Raw genomic sequence first — 18,574 nt, forward strand, 5'->3', positions numbered from 1 at the left:
GCAATATCCAAGTTGAAACCTACATCCCCAACCCGCTCAGGTGTTTTAAATGTCAGAAATATGGACACGGTGTATCTACCTGCACATTGTCTGTTGTGTGTGCTCACTGTGGTGAGAAGACACACACAACAGAAGATTGTGACAGTGACTTTAAAAAATGCACTAACTGCTCTGGCGACCATTCATCTTCATCAAAACAGTGTCCAATATGGAAAGAGCAAATGGCGATTAACAAAATAAAGTTCACCCAAAATATCTCTTTTTCTGAGGCAAAGAAACTGGTGAAGAGATCTGACCTTCTAGAAAGTTATGCTACAGTAGCAAAATCATCATCTGAATCCAGCTCTAAAATAACAAAATCCTCCACAGGATGCCAAAGTACCTTGACTTGGGTCATATCCGACTCCCCACAGGTTTTATACCCTGCTATATCATCCCAGACTGAGGAATCACTTCCTACTACATCAAAGTCCTCTGATCATAAGTCATCTTCACAGTCACGCTCTGAGTCTCATTCAACAGCTGATAGACAACAAATTGTTAAAACTAAACCCAAACCTAAGTCTGATGCTTCAAAACAACAAAGTGGCAGAGCTCCTAAGGGGTCACAAAATAAAATTCAATTGTTTAATAAATATGGGTCTCTTGAAGATATGGACGTTTCTGAAAACGTCCATTCTAGGGCACATAGCTTGTCGCCCTCCAAAAGAGTGCGGGGTAGATCCCCCAAAAATCCCCCCAAAAGATAGTTTATTCCAATAATATTGTACAATGGAACTGCAGAGGTTTGAGGACTATTAGTGCAAGATTTCACACCTTCAGCGTTATGTCTCCAAGAGACATATTTAAAACAAACAGATGCATTTGACCTTCGTCATTTTAATGCGTATCATTGTTTTTCACCTCTGGGTGATAGGGCCACTGGAGGATCATCCATTCTAGTCAAACAAAACGTTATTCAAAGCCCTGTTTCACTTAATACTAATATGCAGGCTGTTGCAGTGAGAATGATTTTACATGTAGCGTTTACGCTATGCTCTCTTTATATTTCACCATCTTCGGCTTTTGCCAAAACCGATCTTCAAGCTCTATATGATCAGCTCCCGAAGCCCTGTATTATAATGGGAGATTTAAATGGCCACAACCCACTCTGGGGTAGTGTAAATACAAACAAAAGTGTAAATTGTTGGAGGACTTTTGACAATGATTTATGTATTTATAATGATGGTTCCAACACATATTTACACCCTGGTACAGGGACTTATTCTGCTCTCGACTTGTCACTTACAAATTCAGAATTATTAAATGAATTCGAATGGTCAGTCCACAATGACCTCTGTGGAAGTGACCATTTTCCTACTATATTAAAAGCTGTAACTCCATCTGATGTTCCTCCATCATCAAGGCGGAATTTTACAAAGGCTAACTGGACTTTATATGAAACACTGTGTGCTGAAAAACTTAAACCCGAACTTTTATTGACGTTCCTGATGCTATTAAATGTTTTACTGATGAACTGAATTCCATAGCTGATGAGTGTATACCAAATTCCTCTGTAGTTCAACAATGGTTCAACGATGAGTGCAAACAAGCTAGGAAGGCAAGAAAAAAGGCAGAACATTATTTCCGTCGCCATCCTATGGTACATAATTTAAATAAATTTAAAATTTTAAATGCTAAAGCGCGGCATACTTTTAAACAAAACAAACGCCAATCTTGGCAAAATTATGTATCCAAAATAAATTCTCGGACACCCATGTCCAAGGTATGGAACATGGTCCAGAAAATCAAAGGTAAAGGTACTAAATCTACTGTCCATCATCTCAAACATGGAGATCAATTGCTTACTGATAAATCAGATATTGCTAATAAACTAGGTGAAACCCTTGCTAAACACTCTTCCTCTTCCAATTATGTACCAAAATTCCAGCAATATCAAAAACAAGAAGAAAAGAAAACTATTAATTTCAATTCTGATAATGGGGAAGATTATAATGAAATGTTTTCTATTCATGAACTCCATACTGCTCTTGATCAAGCTCATGACACTGCTACTGGAGCTGATAACATACATTATCAACTCCTGAAGCACTTACCAGAATCCTGCCTAGAAACTCTTCTCAATATTTTTGATGATATTTTGACATCGGGTAACTTTCCTCCCTCATGGCGTGACGCCATAGTAGTACCCATACCTAAACCTGGACGTGATCATACGGATCCATCCAATTATCGTCTGATTTCATTAACTAGCTGTGTTTGCAAGACCATGGAACGCATGATAAATAATCGACTAGTTTGGTACTTGGAAACAAATAACCTTATAACTGATATACAGTGTGGTTTCCGTAAAAACAGAAGTACTGTCGATCACTTAGTGCGTTTAGAATCATTTGTTAAAAATGCACTAATTAATAAACAACATGCTGTGTCTATCTTTTTTGATCTAGAAAAAGCATATGACACAACCTGGAAATATGGTATTTTAAGAGACCTACATGACTACGGCTTGCGAGGTCGTTTACCTCAATTTATAGCAAATTTTTTAAAGGACAGACAGTTTCAAGTTCAAGTGGGTTCTACCCTGTCTGATCATTACAATCAGGATCAGGGTGTTCCACAAGGCAGTATTTTGTCCTGTCACACTTTTTAGCATAAAGATAAACAGTTTATCAAAAGTTTTAAACGATTCAATTGATGGATCGTTATTTGTGGATGATTTTAATATTTCTTGTCATGGGAAAAATATGCATACTATTGAACGACAACTGCAGTTGTGTTTAAACAAAATAAATAAATGGTGTCTTGAAAACGGCTTTAAATTTTCTAAATCCAAAACTAACTGTATACATTTTTGCAGAAAATATAAACCACATAAGGACCCTGAACTATCTCTAGATGGCACTCCTATCAAAGTTGTAAAGGAGGCCAAGTTCTTGGGCCTAATATTTGACTCCCATTTAACATTTCTGCCTCATATCATGTCCCTTAAAACTAAATGCTTGAAGGCTCTTGACTTGTTGAAAGTTGTTTCCAACTCAAAGTGGGGAGGGGATCAAGCAACCCTCTTACACCTGTATCGATCACTCATACGTTCGAAACTCGATTATGGTTCCATCGTATATGGTGGAGCCTGCAACAGCAACCTTAAACTTCTTGATTCTGTCCACCATCAAGGCTTAAGACTTTGCCTTGGGTCTTTCAGAACTTCACCTATTGATAGTCTCTACGTTGAGGCCGATGAACCATCTCTTACTCAACGTCGTATAAAATTGTCTTTACAATACATTACTAAATTATATTCTAATGAATCTAACCCTGCCTATAACTGTGTGTTCAATCCCCTTTATGAGGATTTGTATAACAAAAAGTCTTCTCTTGTTCCACCTCTTGGGCACAGAATTAAACCATTTATTTCTTCTGCCGGTATTGAGCTGGAAAGTATATCACCTTCCCGTCTTCTTTCTTCTCCTCCTTGGCAGTTGGTTAGGCCAGAAGTTGACCTAACATTAACATTTTTAAAAAAATCAGAAACAAATGACTTACAATATAAACAAGAATATCATCAATTAAAGCATAAATATAGCAATTACAAACCCTTATTTACAGATGGGTCCAAGGACGGTGGCCCAGTGGCTTGTGCCACTGTCATTGGATCCAGAACAATATCTTCTAGATTACCAGATAATAGTTCTATTTTTACAGCTGAAGCTAACGCCATATTAACAGCTCTGAAATATATTCAAAGACACCCGAAACGTAAACAATATATAATCTATTCCGATTCTCTTTCTTGCCTTCAGGCTATTAAAAATATTTCTTGCAAACATCCACTTTTAATAGAAATTATTGAATTGTATAATGATCTTGCTACTGGCCAATACGACATCGGCTTTTGTTGGTTACCCAGCCATGTAGGCATTTCCGGTAACACACTGGCTGACCTTGCTGCTAAAGCAGCACTCAACAAATCTGTGACACCACTTCTTATTCCTTATAGTGATACAAAGCCACCATTAGATCTTATATCCGTGATCTGATGCAAAAGAAGTGGGACACCCAAGTGGGTATCAATAAATTACATGAGACAAAACCTTACATTGGTTATACCCACTTGGGTTGTCAGTCCAGATTTGAAGAGGTTATTTTGCGACGATGTCGTGTTGGCCACACTAGATACACTCATGCGTACCTGTTAAAAGGTGAAGATCCTCCATTTTGTATCCCTTGTGATGAGAGACTCACGGTCAAACATATTCTGCTTGACTGTGTTGAATTCTCCATCACAAGGGATAAGTATTTTACAGTTAAAACAATTAAGGATCTTTTTACCAGCGTTAATTCTCATTTAATTATAGGTTTTTTAAAAGAAATTGATTTTTTGGTTGAATTTTGAATAATATGTTTCTGTAAATAGATGTATTTTAATGACTGGTAGTTTGAATTAGTAACTTGAATTGTTGGTGGCTGTACCCTCAAAGGGGGTTGAAGTATTTTAAAATTATTGTCCTCCTGAGAGGGTACGTAAGTCCACAAACATTCAAAGTAAATTCTAAATTTCCACGTTTTTAATCGTAGTATAAGTGTTGTTTTTTTATTGTATGGCTAGATTTCCGAAATTGATGTAAATCCAGCTAGGGTCCATGCAGGTAGCAAAAGTACTGTAAGTCCCCATGGTCCCTAGTATGGTGATCTACCTTCAGTTGTTGGCAATCTATAGCCCGGTTTTATATTGTATTGTCCTCTATAGATAAATTGTTTTAGGCATAGCTACTAGTTTTACATTCATTTCTGTGATGTTCTAGTTGTTTTACTGTCCTTCATCGACTGATTGTTATAATACTCATATATTCCATTTTAATGTTCCGTTCCCGTCACGATATGGCTGAAATATTGCCGATGTGACATTAAATTTTAACTCACTCACTCCCAAGGGTTGTAACTCGGAAACTAGGCAAAGCAGGAGACAAAACTAAATGATAGTATGATAGTAGATTGTCAGGACATATAGCTTTCATTTTTCACAACAGCTGTCGCATTGTCAGGTTTGCATAAACCTGTAAACGAAATAGTTCACCCCCTGAAATGTAGATGAATTCTGCATAGACCTTCACATCTATACCTACTATTTCGTTTCTGGCTGTGAATTGTGCACTGTTGTCAAAAAGGTCGATTTAAGTTAATTGAAGATCGAAATGAGCAGTTTTAATGACGGGGTTTCATTTATAACGATGTCAATGAGTGATTTATGCATTTGCACCCCTTAATATATATGTGTTCTTTAAGGGCATGAATCAAGGACCAGTCAGCTCAGTGTCAGTACAGGGAGGTTGAACATGCAGTATTATCTATCCTCATACAAGAATGTCGAGTTTTGATTGGTCCACGTGACTCTGATAAAATACCATGTACATCCATCACAATCCGCAAGTGGCAGTATAAAAGTCGTGTAATCCTGCTACGAAAGTCATATCAAGGTGACGACGCGAAGTGACAAGCCTTTAGTAACGTGCGGTGCATTGAGGTCAAACAGGTCTGGTGCTTAAAAACCAAAGTGATTCTGGACTAATACAAGCACACAAGCTGGTCATACCTGCTCCCCTGCCCTTCCCTCCCGTCACAAACCACTTGCAGCAGATTGTTGGTATGCTAAGGCTATTGTTTATGCATTTGTAAAACATTGTTCATTTTGTTAGGAATGATACAGACACCTGACACCTGTTTCTAAACTACCAAAGTACCACATCACACAGCAGGTGAGTTATTTTAGTGGTCAAGGTAACCTTTGTGTTGGTGAATTTAGTTGATTGATGGCTTGTGTCTGTATTCAAGAGTTAATTTGAAAGCTGTGAAGGTACCCTGATTTAATATACTGGTTTGTTGTTTCAGGGGGTGTGGCAGTGTGGGGGCTAGTTGATGACTTCCACACATTTGTGCTGTCTCAGTGTGCGATAGAGCATGACAACATTGTCAGTTCTATCAGCGTGTCGGCTGATGGCAAGACAGTTATATCTGCCAGCTATGACAACAGGTGAGCGGGGAGGACATTTTCCTCTACTCCAACTGTAATAATAGATTTCTCAGATAGCAGTACAATCTTTGGTTTGTATGAGAATATTATCTACATGATCTGAAAGAGTTTTTCATTTTCTTTTTGACAGAATAAAAGTTTGGGATCTAAGCAATCTCTCTTCAATACACACATATAGAGGTATGTACCCTATTTGATATTTGATGTAATGTTTACTTAATTTACTCATCTTGAATACATGTATTTCATAGTAGTAACATTACCAGAATATAGCTGCGAGCAGTGATGAGGTCTCCATGGTCTTTGTGCGACCAAGGTCTATAGTATCAGATCAGCCTTTAAGATGTTGCTCAGACGAATTTTTAAGATTTAAAAAAAGCAGCCTGTAGAAGGGGGTCGGCTTATCTATTGGCTACACTGTTGTCAAACTCTTTTTCTGGTGGCCAGTAAGAAAACGACATATTGTTTTGTGTGAAAGAACAAGAGAAAACAACTTTGTCAGTGAAGATGTCAAATTACCAATGAAACATTACTAGACAAGATATATTTACCTTTTCAGTTGTAATTTGTTCTTGCTAAAGGTAACATGCAATGTAAAACACAACTTTGCAGATTCTGACACCTTTAGGTATGCACTTACCAAAACAACTCATAAAAAATGCCAAATCAACATGAAAACTTGATATAAAAATGTGATGAAATTGATTCACTAATTTTCCCCCAGCGCTGGGGGAAAAAGTGGTTTCAACACCTGTTCTGTGCTGCGCTCATAACGCATGTGCAGTGTGTAGGTTCATGCATCCTCGATATCTCCAGGATATACGTTCCAAAAAGTCTCCACTATACCCAGCTCAGCCCGATAAATTTATTACCTCCCTTGGCTGGCTTTTTATCCAATCAGGTGCCTATGCTGGGAAGTTTAGCGAACCAATCACAACTCACTTTCGCTTTTTAAATTATCTAACCGATTAAACTTGGCAAACAAACCATGCATAGGTTCTCTGAAAGAGGTAGATTGGGTTCTTGTATATATATTTAAAAAGTTTCGGACCTATAAATTTGTCTGTATGGTTTCCCCAAATCGTGAGTCACATGGCGAGGAAAACCACAGTTGCAACTGCTACCTTTGTTGACACTGGCAAGTTCAGTTATAACGGCAGCCTAGCTGATTGGCTACTGTGAGAATGAGGACCCAGCAAAGGGAGGCAATAGAATTATCAGGCTGACCCGTAGATGTGTCCAGGGTATAGTGGAGACTTAACGGAACGTATACCGTATATATTAGGCCAGGAGCATTAGACACAAACAGTAGGTAACATTGGAAAAAAATAGTAGAAAAAGCTGAATTTTTCAGGAAAGCTTCAGAACATCATTGCCATGTGTAAAGTACAAAGTTCTGCAAATTCTACCTTGTCGCATTTTCAAGATGGCCACCAAAATCATTAAAATGATTATACACACAGATATTTTGTCAATAATTATGTCATGTGATGTATCAAATAAAAGCTCATCTCATGAGGAATCTAAATTTATTGATATCATGCATTTTGGCATTTTCAAAATGGCTGCCAATTTCAAGATGGCCGCCAAAACCATTAAAATGATTAGACACACATATGTTCCGTCAATAATTATGCCATGTGACATATCAAAAGAAAACTCATCTCACGAGGAATCTACATGTGATATTCCACTCTCACAACATCCATCATTGAGTGGATTTATGCAGTCAGCTGACACAAGAGACAACGAAAGAAGCAAAATTAAGATTTTTCCATTTGCCAACCAGGACCCATCAAGGCCCGACACCATCTACTCTGTTCTATCATTTCAAATATGACTGGTAACCATCTCCTCTCAATATAGTATTTTTTTTCAAGAAAAAGATAAAAGCATCTATCTTGAGAGGATAGAAATTCTGTTCATCAATAACTGCTGAAAATGTAATAAGTCAACCATAGTGGACATTTTAATAAGTTTGACTAAAAGCACAAACATCAAATTTGTTGTTACTATGGCATTTTTCATTGTCTTATGTATGTGTGGTGTTAAAAGTAATATATTTAGATTCCTCGTGAGATGAGTTTTTCATTTGATATGTCACATGGCATAATTATTGACGAAATATATGTGTGTCTAATCATTTTAATGGTTTTGGCGGCCATTTTGAAATTGGCGGCCATCTTGAAAATGCGACAAGGTAGAATTTGCAGAACTTTGTACTTTACACATGGCAATGATGTTCTGAAGCTTTCCTGAAAAATTCAGCTTTCTACTATTTTTTTCCAATGTCATGTCTAATGCTCCTGGCCTATATATACTTATGTGGTGATGTGGCATGTTGCAATATATACCCATGTCCAATGTTGTTGTTTCAGCCCATTCTGATATAGTTTGGTCAGTCGACTGTCACCCTACAGAGGCAGACATGTACCTGTCGTGTGGACATGATAAAACAGTCCTGCTGTGGGATCAGAGGAAACCTAGACCAGCCAGTATTATCAGTAAGATCAGAATACTTCAACCAATCTAGGTGAAAATAATGTTTTCAGTGAGGACATAACTAATAAAAATAGCAAGGACTAAGATTTCATGTTCACCATGGTATCATTGGCCTCAACGTTAGTTGTCCTGAACATGGTATACTTCCAGGATCTGACTGAATATTTCCCAAACATTTTTGGGGGGAGAATGATTTTTCAACCTAGTTATGTTTCTGTTATACAATTTCCTGAACGTATTCTGTATAGACTTTGAAGCTTGTGTTGAAAGTCGCTACCAAACAGTGTAAGGTTAAAATATTGATATTGTTAATAGCAATTTTACCTAGAGGTTTGTTATTGTTCTCTTCATCCATCGTTTAATAGTTTCTTCAATTTCATATAGCTCACTTTCATAATTTAGCTTAATCATCTTCTTAGTATAAAATGAGAAGATTATCCCCAAGATCTTAAAGTTTTCTGGGTTCCAACACAGGTCTAGATCTGCTCTGAAATGACCATTACAGCGTCTACAGCTTGCTATCCATATCGTTTCTAATTTATCATAGTTGATATTAAGTCCAGAGATTTGAGCATACAGACCTAGTGTGTCAATGACTCCTTCAAATGATTACCCAGAGCCATTCAGGATGAATTCTGTGTCATCAGCATATTGAGCGATCAGGTATTCTGTTACTTACCACTACACCCTTTATTAGTATTTCAGAACATAGTAGGAAGATATATGGTTACAAACGGTCATCTTGTCTACAGCAGTGATGAATAGGTCCAAGGAGACATTCTACCATTTATGACTGAACTTGATTTAGTATCTTCAGAGACTATAGAAATGCTTCATTAACGATTTCATCACAGCTATTTAATATTTTACTATTAGGTGTTTCTATTTGCTTCATAGTTTTACTTATATAATTTTTATAAAAATATTTGTTGATGCATTCCTGTTTGGCAATCCATATGGCTTTGGATGTAACCAAGAATCTTATCTAATTGTTTTTGTCATAACAGTTGCAGTTGTTTTGTTTTTTATTTCTAATTCTGTAATAGTTTCTCCAAAGTTGTTCTCTAAGTTTTCAATATCTATTTTTAGTTTTTCTTCTTTGTATTTTAAATCTTTCTCTTTGAATGAATCATGTGCGATTGACTTTCCTCTTATGGTCATCAGAAGTGTTTCTAAGAAAAGATTGTCATTGATTACGAGTTCAAAGTCAAGATTAGGAACATGTTGAGGGTTTTAAGGTTATATTGGAACAGCATAATCTTTTTTAGTGAAAGTATAATATTTTTAATTTCCTCAATGTATTCCTGGTCCTGCAACAAGGAGTTGTTGCACTTGCAGTATGTCTTTCGCTTTAGTGTATTTTCAGTATTTGAATGAAAACAAGGAAGTGGTGTGTTCTGTAGCCTCTTTTTTATTTAGTTTTGAGATGCATCTCTGTGAAGATTTTCTTGAAGGAAAAGTTTAATCTAGCTTGTTTTATAGCTTTTATACTCTGCCAGGTACAGTCAGGTCGCTTTAATCCGGACACTTCTGTTTTTCGAGAACTTTCAGATAGTGAAACGTACGGACAACTGAAACAAACAAACACCACTACAGTAGAGTTACTTCCATTTGAGATGGCAATACAAAGACATACAAACGTATACAAGTTTCAAAAGACTTTATTACAGTTTGTAGACATAACAACTTGAATATTCTTATAACAACCAATCAATGCATACAATCATGTCTGGATAGATTGTACATACACGTAACAAAACTCACCGTGAAAGAAATCTTCTCGGAGATTAAGCGACTTTGGCTGGTCGTCTTCAGCAGACTGGATGAAATGCTTGACGAGATATTTCTTGTAGTGGGTGTTGAAAGTACTGCAATGTGGAGTCTGGGGCCAAGAAATGAACTTGGTTGGTCAGTTTGACATTGGCACACTTGTGACTGGCAGCTTTGTCGCAAAATAAGATCACGTGTAGACCATGTGATCGCATCTGTCTGTCAAATGATCATAGCCAATCACTAAACATATCCGATGTCATCATGCTTTCTTGTTAAACCGATATCGGACATACATTTCTGGATCAAAGACTCTTCCAAAACATCTGGGACGTCTACAATTTGCGAAGACAAACGTCTTGATTTTGACTGATCCAGTTGCGTTTGCACACAAGTCGATGGTGATTCTTTCTTTTGTTTTCTTTGTACCAGCCATTTTCTTGTTTGCCAGGGTGTGATTTGGTTCGAATTTATGAAATAACCCCGTCTTAGCCATGTTATAATCTAATAATTTTGACACAATCGGTGTTTTATACAGTAAGTAAGCATGACAGGAATTACTCAGACTAACCAAAAATGAGACCTACTAATTGATCAAAATCACAAACTAACGACATGTTCAACTCGGAAGTGTGACTTAACAATTACCACTGAATGGGGCTCACGGTGTGAGGGGATTATCCAAACCTTTTTGATGTACCGCCAGAGTAATGAACCAAAACTGTGTGTAATTACCTAATCTGTTACCACTAATTAACGTCCAGATACAGATAGTGAAGCACCGGATTAATGAATCAACAGGTAATTAGTTTACATAGTAAACAAGATTGGTTACAGCTAGTTATTGTTTGGGTATCGTGGGAATCGGATTATCAGGGTCTGGATTAACGCGGCCTGACTGTATACTGCTTTAATTCAGGGTTATTATCACGCCACATATCTATAAGGTTAAGTTCACCTATAAGCTCTAATAGTTGTTCTCTAGCCTAGCCTTGTAAACATTCCTGTCTTTATCTTGGTTGAGAACAAGGTTAAAGTTTCCTCCAATAATGCAGGATTCATTACCAAATTCTTTTAATTTTTTAGGATCATTTTGTACAAATCTGGTGATTCAGAGTTTGGACGATCAATATTAGCAGCAGACATTTGGCAGCTGTCGAAAAGAAAGATGCCAGATTCATGTTTATAAACTTAATGGGTTTTATATTCAGTATTTTTATTCAGAAGAAAAGCCACACTTCTAGACTGGCTTAACTGACAATTAAGAATAATTTATATCATGACCCCACATGGATCTAATAATTTTTCCTCTCAAAAAGTAAAAAGTGTGTCTTGGATGAAGTAAAGGGAAAATTTCTTGGAATGCAGGAAGTTAAAGACATCTCTTCGTTTGGCCATATTACCAAGACCTTGACTGTTGAAGGAACCACAAGAGAAGTTGCTATCTATAACATTCTAGTATAACTGACGCAGTGGGAACACATTCACACCATTCACACATCATACATACCTTACAAATGAAAGTAAATAAAATGAAAAAATGATCTGGAACACATTTGGAAGGTGTTGCTCTTCAAAGACAAACTATGAAGTAACTCAAACTTACCCTAACCTTAGACTGTTCTAAGAAGGCCCAAAAGACATCCCTGTTTACTATAGCCTACAGTTGACTATTCCTCTTCTTCTGTGAATAGTTTTTATGTGAGCATGCATCAGTGGTTGGATGCTGGCCCTTTACAAACATCCACTGTTATGATTATTGTAGCCTTGCAGCCTGCTGTATGGGTTGTATATCTGTTGCAGAGTGTCCACGCCTGCAGGGTGCCCCGACCTGTTCCTCCTGGCAGCCTGGCTCGCAACACACAGCAGCCATAGGCAGTGAGGTGGGCCAAATGGTGCTGATGGATATCAGGATGGTGGCTGACACTGTCCGAGCTTATACACCACACACACGCAGAGTACAACGTGCAGAGTTCTGCCCAGCCAAGTAAGTACAATGCACATGGTAGTAAGAGGAGCTCCAGGAACAGTCCATTTGGTCTTTTGATGGAATTAACCATAGACACTAAAACAGTGCTCTCATGCTATTATCAAAGTCATTGTTACAAGTACATCCTGCTGATACAAATGCCTTTTGGCAAGTACTGGAACATTGGAACACCTGTGAACTAATCAAGCTGGGCAGGAATGCTACTTCCTATGAATTAAAGCGATCAAGAGAATCACCAGTTCATTTCTGTTCTGGAGACAATGGAGGTACATGTTACCCTTGTTTTGTTTAAAGACCAAGTTTGCTGGCGTCAGTGGGCGAGGATTGTGGGACGGTGGTGGCTGCAGTTGATGATGACTCTATAGCCAGCAGGTAAGAATGTGAATGCTGGACAGGTAAATTTTACCAACTCAAAGAAATTGTCTGACTTTCAGCAAACTCTGGGTATATTTTGACAAAAGAATTATCAGAGCTGGACAGTAATCAGACATAAAAACACTTTTGAGCAGCTGTACCTTTGAGCAATTAAAACTGATCAGCAATTGATGTTGCCAAGACTGTAGGCAAAAGATTCCATATGCAGTGCACTCTGTCCAGCTCGGACTGTGTCTTTGTTAGATTGCTGTATATATCAGACTGAACTTATGGTCCCGACGTAATCCTTCTTTTTCGGAAGTTTCTGTCTCAAGCCAGTCCAAATTAGACAGTGCACTGTTTACAAGTACTACGAACAAATATGTATGGGAACACCCTAAACTTGGATAGTCATTTATAAACTCTGGCATTGGCAAGGTCATTTCTCTCTAAGGTATATGCAAGTTTTTGTGTGTTTATTGGATACTTTAAGGGACATGTTGGAACATGCAGAACTGATTCAATATGTGTCGAGTTTGAGTAAAATGAAACATTATAAAAACATGTAAAAAAACAAGGGTGCTGAAACACACCATCACCTTGTTTGATTCAAACAGCCAAACACAACAGCTTAGTGCATGTGGGAGACAGTGCTGCATATTTCCCTACCCACTGCATTCCCTCCATCTTTCTACCTGTATTCCACTCCCATTGACACAACATGGCTGAAACACTGACAGCATACACTGTGGGAGTTAAAGATGCACTTTGGTGGGGAGGGACTGGAACCTTGGAAGGGGATTGACATTGGGGGACAAGCATGCAGGGATACAACATTGAAATTGTTTTACCCTGACACATACAGAAATTGAGTCTTTCTATTTTATTTCATTTCAGCTACAGTGTGTGTTCTCACTCCGACTTTGTGCAGGGTCTGACATGGTTTGGCGGTGACTGTCTGTACACCTGTGGTTGGGACTCACAAGTGGTCAGGCATGACCTAAATGATTCCAAAAGCAACACAACCAAGGCTGTTGTAATGGATGTAAATGGAGAGATCCCAGATAAAGGACAGCTCATTGAGGATCAACAGCAGAGCTAACCTAGACACATGAACAGCCACATCAAAAAGAATAGCATTACAAGTGGGGGAAAAGACAGGTGATCTCAGGTGAACTGGTGGTAGTATCCTGGGTTACAGTTCATACCACATGCTGGGACTGTGTCCAGGGTTACAGTTCATACCACTTGCTGGGACCTGGGTTACAGCTCATACCACTTGCTGGGACTGTGTCCAGGGTTACAGTTCATACCACTTGCTGGGACCTGGGTTACAGCTCATACCACTTGCTGGTACCTGGGTTACAGCTCATACTAGTTGCTGGGGCTGTTTCCTTGGTTACAGCTCATACAGGTCACCTGGACAGATTTCAACAGAACTTGTGGCACACATGACATCACCAGACTCTAGTGGCGCCATCATCATTGGTGTATACTCCACACTTTGCTGTTGTGGAACTGCTGCAGGCAGTAAAGGAAGGTGGAGTGAGTGAGAAAGTGTGTGTTTGTGAGTGTGTGCATGTTTGTAAACGTGCAAGAGCTGTTGGTGACCGAGACACAACAGTGTCTTCAACATTATGAAACATCTCTGAACCTTTCAGTAATTGTTTTCATGAAATGTATTTTGTAGTTGTTTGACTCACTTCCCTTTCAATCCAATTCCGGCAAGCTGTTGATGTCATTGTCATGTTTGATATTGTATTCCACTTCCCTTTTTCATCCCCCCGGCATGTAGTGTGGGGGGATATTGTCGACGCCTCCTCTGTCCATCCGTCCGTCCGTCTATCCTCCGTCCGTCCGTAATCATTTTGTTTCCGGAGCATAACTCAGAAACCATTCAATATTTTTAGACCAAACTGGATAGATATAATGATCTCAACCGATAGTTGTACCTTTTGCTATTTACAGAGTTTTGACATTTTTATTATTTTTTTGTGTTTTTCCACGGAACTTTTTGGTGTTAGTCTAATGCTAGGGTGGGCTTCGTTTCCAGAGCAGAACTCAAAAAACGTTCACATTTTTCTGCAAAACTTGGTAGATATGTGTGGCAGACCCCAAGGTGATGCCTTTTGCTACTTACAGGTTTTTGTGATGTATTATTTTCTCAGTTACCATGGAAATGTTTCAGACTTTGTCTCAAAATGAAGGGATGTGCTTCGTTTCCGGAGCAAAACTCAAAAACCGTTTAATATTTTTCTGCAAAACTTGGTAGATATACCAATCAGAAGCGTCACTGGTGCCTTTTGTTACAGGTTTTTGTGATTTCATAGTTTCTCGGTTTCCATGGAAACGATTCAGACTTCGTCTTAAAAGTGAGAGGTGTGTTTCGTTTCCCGAGCAGAACTCAAAAATTCAATATCTGTCAGTAAAACTTTCTAGATATGTGTGGCAGAGTGGTGCCTTTTGCTATTTACAGGTTTTTGTAATTTATCATTTTCTTGGTTTCCATGGAACATTTCAGACTTAGTCCTAAAATGGAGGAATGGGCTTCGTTTCCCGAGCAGAACTAAAAAACCATTCAATATTTTTCAGCAAAACTGGGTAGATATATCAATCGGAAGCTAAAGTGGTGCCTTTTGCTATTTCCAGGTTTTAGTGATTTATCATTTTCTCAGTTTCCATGGAAATGTTTTGGACTTTGTCTCAAAATGGAGGGATGGACTTGAGAGGTGTGGTTCGTTTCCGGAGCAAAACTTAAAAACTTCTTAATATCTGTAAGTGTTACTTGGTAGATATGTGTGGCAGACCCCAAAGTGGTGCCTTTTGCTATTTACAGGTTTTTATGATTTATTATTTTCTCGGTTCCATGAACACGTTGCTGACTTCGTTTCCGGAGCACAACTCAAAAACCATTTCATATCTTTCAAAAGATCTTGGCAGATTTACAAGACAGATCTAGAAATGGTGACTTTTTCTGATTACAGATATATGGCATTTATGTTTTTCATGAATTCAATGGAAACAATTCAGACTTGGTCTAAAAACACAATACGTAATTGTCAGATGATTCCTTTCAAATATGTGGGGGCCGGGGGGATATGTCATCTTCTGATGACTCTTGTTTTTTCAGACCGTCATTCCCTGTTCTCCCTGATTCACATCTGCTTCATATGAACAGCTATGCATTTCAGGCTAGTGTATTCCTCCTCCATGGCACACCTCCGTCAGCAGATAGGGCTCCCATCTTGATACAACACAAGCCCTGTCTTTCTCAGCTTGGAGCTACTTGGCTGCCTTCAGATTATGCAAGTGAAATTAGTACATATCAAAATATTAATTACCTCGTTACTTGAGAGTCGTTCTGGCAGTGATTGTATGTTGTGTCAAGATGGTTATGTTCACAGAGGATCTGTTATGATTGAGATAGATATGCTCCATCAGACAGGTAGTAGCCTGTTATCTTGTAAAATGATATTTGCTATGGTGAAACTTGAGTTTTGTATTACCATAATATACAAATAAACTGTGACTGTCTGTGTTTGAGCTTATTTTAACAATTCCTACTCCCAGTCGGTCCCATGTAGACTCACAGAACAACATGTTTGAACACATTATCCAACAGATTCAGCAAGAACTTGTAGAGTCTGTTTCAGTCAAGCAGTTAACATCTTTTAACGTCTACAGTAGCTCAGAAGTATTGCAGATTATGCTTTATGTATGATGTAAGTAATCAACAGATGATGACAAATTGTTCATCATGGGATACAAGGTATAGTTATCTGTTTTCATTATCGTATATGGTCCCCAAAACTGCCTGGCATAGTCATCCCTTCAGAGAATGAATAACCAGAGTAGTGATCACACACTCGCCCAACAGTGCTTGTACCATCTGTTGGAGGTAATATGTCTATTGCTGACATGATTGCCAAAACTATATCTGGAGACTTGATAACTTGGATGTTGTGGTCTTTTGGTGTAAGGTCTGTAGTTAAGTGGGAACATATTTAGTGGTTGTACAATGGGAAGGCGGAAGATTTTCATCTGAGCAAAGGTATTTGTTATTATAAGATACTGAATTATAGTACTGTTGACTTGGACCAATTTTCCTGCCTTTCCTAATGCTTCCTAGTGGCTGTGAAGGTTAAGTCCTCTACCAGGAAGTGAAAAATGTGATGTCTCCGTGCTGATCAGTCAACTACAAGACTTGCTTGCGTAGATGTTACCTCACTGGATGGGCTGAAATCCTATGTAGTTATGGTATTGTTGTAGTTACAGATGTAGCTATGGTTTATCGAGTTAGTCATGAACCTGTACTGTGCAACAGTTGTCACATGTGGTCGTCTGGATCTGGTTTGGTCATGTACTGCTGCTGAATCCGTGTCACCTGTCCGAGGTTAGCTGTTGAGTTTGTCAGAAAGGGTGTTTTCACTCATTGTACAGTTGTGACAAGTGAAAATCCGATTTTATAGCTCAACAGTTCTTGTTGCACATTCTCTTCATGTTGGTGTATTTGGCGTATTATGTATTTGTGTTTATTACCCATGTGGTCAACTTACGGGTAGTTACATATTAATCTTGTATGTCAGACAAGTGTTGTATCCCGTTGACCTTTGTCATAATGACTGTAACCCGAGATTAGTATCATTATTTAGAGATCAGCACTGGTCTGTCCAACCGTACTCCTTGACTGCATGGACTTTTTGACGGCAAGGGACTCGCATTATGAAGTGACAAATCTGAAAGACCTGTTTTCCCATGTGAGTGGCGATCTCACAGTCTGAAGTGAACCTACACCAGGAGTTGTAGCTACGTAATGTTAATAACAGATTGCCTTCTTTTGAATTTGATGTTATGATTTTAAAAACTGGTGTGTACTATGTACATAAAGTATGTATGAAATCAGACTTGATCTCGTCACCATATGGCTGGAATAATGATGACGTGGCGTCAAACTGATGTGCTTGTTTGTGACATCCGTGAGATGCATTCCATAACCTGAGTTGATGCAAATGATTAGGAAGAAATTGTGCAAGGCACAGCACCTGTGTTGTCAAGGAAATCTGACTTTCAGTTGACTTTGGATTACTTACACTCTCTTTGATTCCTTGGTCATACTGGAGAGTTATTAGGATGTTATCCGTGCTTCCTGGCCTGTCATGAGAGACTGACACGTAGCTAAGTACCGGTAGCCTGTTTAAATGTTACTGCTGTCCTTCAAAGACTATTTCACAAATCCCTATCCATCCTCGATATCTCCAGGGTATACGTTCCGATAAGTCTCCACGGCTCTGCCCGATAATTTATTATCTCCCTTTGCTGGCTCCGCCTTCTCACAGTAGCCAATCAGCTAGGCCGCCGTTATAACTGATCTTGCCAGTGTCAACAAAGGCAGCGGTCGCAACTGCAAAGGTTTGCTCGCAGTGCGTCCCAGATTTTAGGGAAATCATACAACAAATTGACAGGTCCGAAACTTTAAAACAACATATGCAAGAACGCCTTCTAACTCTTCCAGAGAACCTCTGCATGGTTTCTGTTGCCAAGTGTAATCGGTTAGATAATTCAAAAAACGAAAGTGAGTTGTGATTGGTTCGCTCAACTTCCCAGCGTAGACTCCTGATTGGATCAAAAGACAGTCAAGGGAGGTAATAAATTTATCTGGCAGAGCCGTAGATGCGTCCAGGGTATAGTGGAGACTTATCGGAACGTGTACCCTGGAGATAATGAGGATGATCCCTATCAGGATGTTCAATTTATGAGGTAATCCAGAACGCAATGGGAGTCTGTGATGTGGTAGTAAATTGTTTTATACTCATGTCAGGAAATGGGCGGACATAGCCAGTGGGGTTCCAGTCCACACCCAGAGGGCTTTCTTCAGATTGGCGCAAAGATCTGTTTTCATTGGATTGAACCCATGGGTTGCTATGACA

The 18,574-nt window shown here is 38.7% G+C and overlaps 1 protein-coding gene across 1 annotated transcript in view; it reads left to right on the forward strand.

Annotated features, from left to right (window-relative positions):
* Positions 1-16,184, forward strand: part of LOC137288157 (methylosome protein WDR77-like) — a 42,651-nt gene extending 26,467 nt beyond the window's left edge. The window contains exons 3-8 of the mRNA XM_067820574.1: positions 5,890-6,031; positions 6,162-6,211; positions 8,410-8,535; positions 12,107-12,290; positions 12,588-12,665; positions 13,545-16,184. Coding sequence (XP_067676675.1) covers positions 5,890-6,031; positions 6,162-6,211; positions 8,410-8,535; positions 12,107-12,290; positions 12,588-12,665; positions 13,545-13,749 — 785 coding nt within the window. The 3' untranslated portion in view covers positions 13,750-16,184. The remainder of the gene's footprint in view (positions 1-5,889; positions 6,032-6,161; positions 6,212-8,409; positions 8,536-12,106; positions 12,291-12,587; positions 12,666-13,544) is intronic.
* The last annotated feature ends 2,390 nt before the right edge of the window (positions 16,185-18,574 follow it).

This window comes from Haliotis asinina, chromosome 6, assembly GCF_037392515.1.
Source record: "Haliotis asinina isolate JCU_RB_2024 chromosome 6, JCU_Hal_asi_v2, whole genome shotgun sequence".
In the NCBI taxonomy this organism is placed as follows: domain Eukaryota; kingdom Metazoa; phylum Mollusca; class Gastropoda; order Lepetellida; family Haliotidae; genus Haliotis; species Haliotis asinina.